Raw genomic sequence first — 5,021 nt, forward strand, 5'->3', positions numbered from 1 at the left:
CTGAAGAAGATTCGGACCATGAGCTAATTGAATATTTAAAAGGGAGAATCGGTCAGGATCTTAGTGACAAATATCAGATTCAAGACAGTAAAGAACGCATGAAGTTATTTTTGAGATGGGTTAGATTTTCAATTAGAGTAGCCACACAAATTTAAAGAAATTACGATACTGTTGAAGAAGTTTAATATGTGGTTGCTGTTTCTGGCAGTCACAATTCTGGAGAAACCATTAAGCTCAACCGATTGCTACACTTAAATCATTGCTTAAGTTAATATTATGTTATATCTACGGTACGACAATCAAATATAAGTAATTAATCATAACATTCAACTGCAGAGACTCTGCTTGCAAGATTGAAGATCGTGGATAATCATCAATATATCGGTAATGGGTGGGGCTGGATATAGTAATGGAGCATGAGGTGTGGTCGTTCGTGCCGTGGCGCTGACGTACGTGTGCGTGTCTCGCGGCCGCGCCGTCAAACAAGAGGTTAGTGACGGCGCCCCCCGGCGCGGGCGGCGCGGGCGCGTGTACCTCTCTGCGCTGGCGCTCGGCGTCCGCGCGCAGCCGCCGCACCAGCCGCTCCGCCGAGGTGAGCCGCGCGCGCAGCTCGCCGCGCGACTCCGCGCCCGCCCCGCCCCCAGCGCCCGCCGCGCCCTCCGCGCCCTCCGAGCACGAGCACGAACATGACACCTTCGACTGTACTTCCAGTTCACGCAACTTTCTGGAATCAAACGTACAGAATATGATTGGCAAATTAAATGGATGGGTTAGGTAGGTATGTAGATAGGTAGGTTACAGAGAAAGTTAGAACATTTCCACATCATTCTGTAACATAGCACCCACGCAAAAAAATATAATATCTAAGCTTCGAAAGGTTGGGCGAAGTTCTTAGATCAAACCAACAACCTACGGTTGACTTAGTCATGCTTCTTTCAAGCCCTTGGAAATTCGAAAGCCAATAGAGTTAACGCAGTATTGTTTTAGACTGCCCTATAAAAGGACCAAAAACGACCATAAATCAGCATTCCCTATAATCCGTCAAGTACAAACACTCGAATTGCAAAGCTGGTTCTTTACTCACTCAGTCTGCGCGTCGACGAGTCTCTGCAGCTGCAGTGCTCGTGCCTCTGCCGCCCGCGCCTCGCCGCGCGCCGCCGCCGCTTCGCGTTCCAGCCGGCTCACCTCGCGCTTTAAATTCGCCTCCTGTAACAATATCATCAGTTAGAACTATATTGTACTATACAAACACTATTTTCATAGATAATAATCACTCTACAAATAAAGAAAACACATTTAGAAACGTGTAGCGTATTGTATTAGCTAATCGAAGTACAATGAGAGCCGGCATTTTATAGGCAATCAAGATAAGCAACGTCTCGCATTGTATAACATTATATCATCTATACTTATATTATACTTAACAATAACCACACGATCGGATCATCATTATTTTGCCCTGTCAAAAGAAGAGGCACTGGCTATCAAACCGGTATAGTAGTAGGTTTAACTCTACCGCAGGTTAAAAATAAAAAAGGCATTGAATTTCCATGTGAGATTAAAATAATTGACATTGAACTTTAATCCTACTCTTGCGCATTTCAGAATATTTATGTCCCATACAACCTTTACAAAGAGATTGCAAAATAGTGTGAATCATTGTCCAAGATACGTACGAGATAAATACAACGAAGGTTGAACAATAAGTAAATAAAATGTTTGGTTTAATACCCACTTACCATAAAAATTTAAAGCATATTGTAACCAAATTAATTGTCAGTATCGAAACAAAATATCTAGTGGTAAAGAGCACACTACACAGTGCAATGCAGTAGATACATTATAATTCAGAGTTTATGTTATTGATACTACTAATGACCAAAATTTTTGTGTTCATCAGCGAGCAATGTGTTAGTATTATTATATAAAAAGAACTAATACTTTTTACGAATACTTAAGCATCAATTTTGAAACGGTCAGCCTACCATGGTGACGTTGTAAATCCAAGTGAAATCCTTGAGTTAATTAATAATATTACAGTTACAATTAAACTTTACGAGGCAGAACATTCTACTACGCGTGCAAAGAATGGATTAAACGTGAGGCAATTAAGATTTGTAACACGCAAGTTGAAAACGAAAATACTCTGGGTAATAGTAACGTAACTTCTAATCAATTTAGATTAAGTACTACGGCTCGTTCGCATATAATAATATATCTTTATTTGGCAAGAGTTTGTATGTATACACTTACAAATAGTATTATAATCATTGCTTGTATTAATGAGCATAATACTATTAAATTGTAAGTGTAGTATAACAAATTATTTTAAAGCAATCAGGATTCTCACACAGAGCAGTAACTAAGATTAATTACATAAGATGTCAGTTATCTGTTAACTTAGTTAGAGCGTTTGAGGAACACAATCATATTCCATATAATAAAGAGGTAAGTACCTATATGGCATTAGCACGCGCAATTTCAATGTTTGAAACTGTCTCAATTGGGACATTTTCATACACTATTCATAAATTATAAATACGAGCTGTCTTTTTGTTCGTATTGGTTTAAACACATCAACGCTTTCACACGTTGTTAGTATTAAGAAAGTGTGTTCGTGCTGAATACTTTTTGTTTGATTTGTGATTGAGCGGCGTATACTTTATGAAAATCATTGGAAAGACGTTTAATAGAATAAAAATCTTTTGGCAAAATATTACATAGCATTAAATATAAGGATGTTAATCTGGTCAATCTGTGTGCCAAATCTAGTTCAAACCTTATCCTAACAACGAGGAAATTCTTATGCGCTCAATCTCCACACCGAATGCACGCTCATGCATGGGGGGACATATATCACGGCCCTAGGAACACAGCAAAGTGTGTATGTATCTTGGCTGAAACTTCATATTGAGGCATATAAGGGTTCGCGAACATCCTTCTCCTCTCCGCCCATCCTAGTAAGATCCCATTGCTGCTCCACCCTTCCTTCCCCACTGTCCACTGGACCCCTGCAGTCGCTAAGTCTGGAATTCCCAGTATCTAGTTCCTAGACTTTCATGGACTAAAGTGCAGAGACTTCTACACCCAAAAAAAATATCTAACAAACATCCAAAATCCTTCACAAACTTTTGCATTTATATCATAGATCAGTAGTTATTGTTTAGTTCAATCGTGATACATGCATCTGATTATAAGTGAAGATTGGTATCCAAATATAGCGATGAGAACAGATGTTCCGTCTTCACGGTCACTAGAAATATGTCGCCCTAGCCTTGACTTTTATCCTTGAAACATGTTTGTAACTGAGAGTAATTTGTAATAACTTTAGGCCCATTTAGAAATGCTTCCAAAACTTATACATACATCAAAATTAATACGATTGGACTGCTTTTATTGCTTATCACCTTCAAACTTTAAACAATACACATCATAGTATATACAATAATTATGAAAGCAAAACATTAGTCCATACCCGGTTGCCATGTGGGTTTTCACTTACTAATCCCTCCCCTTGCAATAACCACATCAAACGTTACTTAACCACATGTTACGCGACCGCAAATCCACAAGGTCTTTACCGATTGTATCTCATTACGTTGCATTATCGGCCTATATATCGTACAATTCATTTGTGTCGTGATGGTAAAGACTATTTTCTGCCATACTTTACCGTATAATACGGGTCATAATATTAATACGATGTTCATGTAGAGTAAGCCAAGCAGCTGAAGTAATTCATAACTTATAATCGGCTACAAGTACCAACAAGTTACGTTATTTTTTACTTTTCCAAAGAAAAAATTTCTTATATTCTAAAAGTGGAGAGACGATTTAATGGACTATCTATAGCAGCCTTTCCAATTCTTACTTCCTCGAATAGAAAGAAGAACAGGAGTTCTTTAAAACTCAATAACATATATACCTACATACGTGGTTATTAGTTACATTTTTGACCTGGCTGATCTTAGTTCAGCAGCGAAGCATCAATGCCGTTAACCAGTTATGAATTTATGATCATTACCTCACTGTTCTCCGAGTCTTCAGCAATGGCAGGCGAGCTGGTTTTCGGTGAAGATTCCTTGTTGAAGATCAACTGGAATTGTAAGTCTGAAACAAATAAGAAAACAGGATTAGTTCTATAAGATTATATCCATACCCCCTTATTCATAAACGTTTTTTATCTAAGGACGAAGTAAAGCTGTGATAACAAGCCTGTTTCTCAGTGCACAACGGCACTGAGAAATAGACATAGGGCCGTTGTGATTCGTTATTATTGTTGTATTTCAATATTAGCCAATCACAACGGCCCTACGTCTACGCACTGCGAAGACTGCCATGCCGTCAGCACTGAGAAACAGACTTGTTATCACAGCCTTACTCGGGCGTTAGATAAAAAACGTCTATGAATAAGGGGGTAATAGTATAAGGATATAATATAGCTTGGAAATTATGTAGTATCGGAATAAAAGTTGTAGAAAAGTTACAGGTTCAAAGATTTTTAGTTGAAACAAAACTATAACTTTATCATAATCATTTAGATGTCTATTCATAATCATCAATCAAGAAAATCCAACTGACAAATCTTTTCGTTTATGTCCAAACTCAATAAACAATTATTATGATTGATATTAGCAGATCTAACCAATCCAAATAGGTTATATGTGAGCATATAAATGATACTTTTTTCTGATTAATCCACTGCTATCGATTCGGAGTATGAAATTTGAATAAACATTGTTTATAATCTGTTAGTCATCACAAAGATATTAACAGTTATTGTAAAAATTAAGGTTGATCCATTAATTTTGGTAATGCGTGGGCAGGACCACTTTCATCGACATGATTCATAAAGATCATATTGAAATAATACAAAAAATATATCCTTTGTTGTATTTCTTACACGTCATTTCTTTATATCAACTGTGGCATGACTAAATACAAATACTTAATTCTTTTGTTTCCATAATCTGCTAGGATAGTAACTTTCACATATTTGAATAGCAGAAAGCTAGTAAATA

General features: G+C 37.4%; 1 protein-coding gene across 1 annotated transcript; it reads right to left on the minus strand.

Moving 5' to 3' along the window:
• Positions 1-6: 6 nt before the first annotated feature.
• LOC119188473 lies at positions 7-4,139 on the minus strand (the record flags this gene model as incomplete). Its single annotated transcript, XM_037447009.1, has 3 exons — positions 7-724; positions 1,085-1,206; positions 4,025-4,139. Coding segments are annotated over 3 exons (676 nt in total), but the record flags the coding sequence as incomplete, so codon positions are not given.
• Positions 4,140-5,021: the final 882 nt, after the last annotated feature.

The sequence above is a fragment of the Manduca sexta genome, unplaced genomic scaffold (genome assembly GCF_014839805.1).
Source record: "Manduca sexta isolate Smith_Timp_Sample1 unplaced genomic scaffold, JHU_Msex_v1.0 HiC_scaffold_513, whole genome shotgun sequence".
Classification (NCBI taxonomy): domain Eukaryota; kingdom Metazoa; phylum Arthropoda; class Insecta; order Lepidoptera; family Sphingidae; genus Manduca; species Manduca sexta.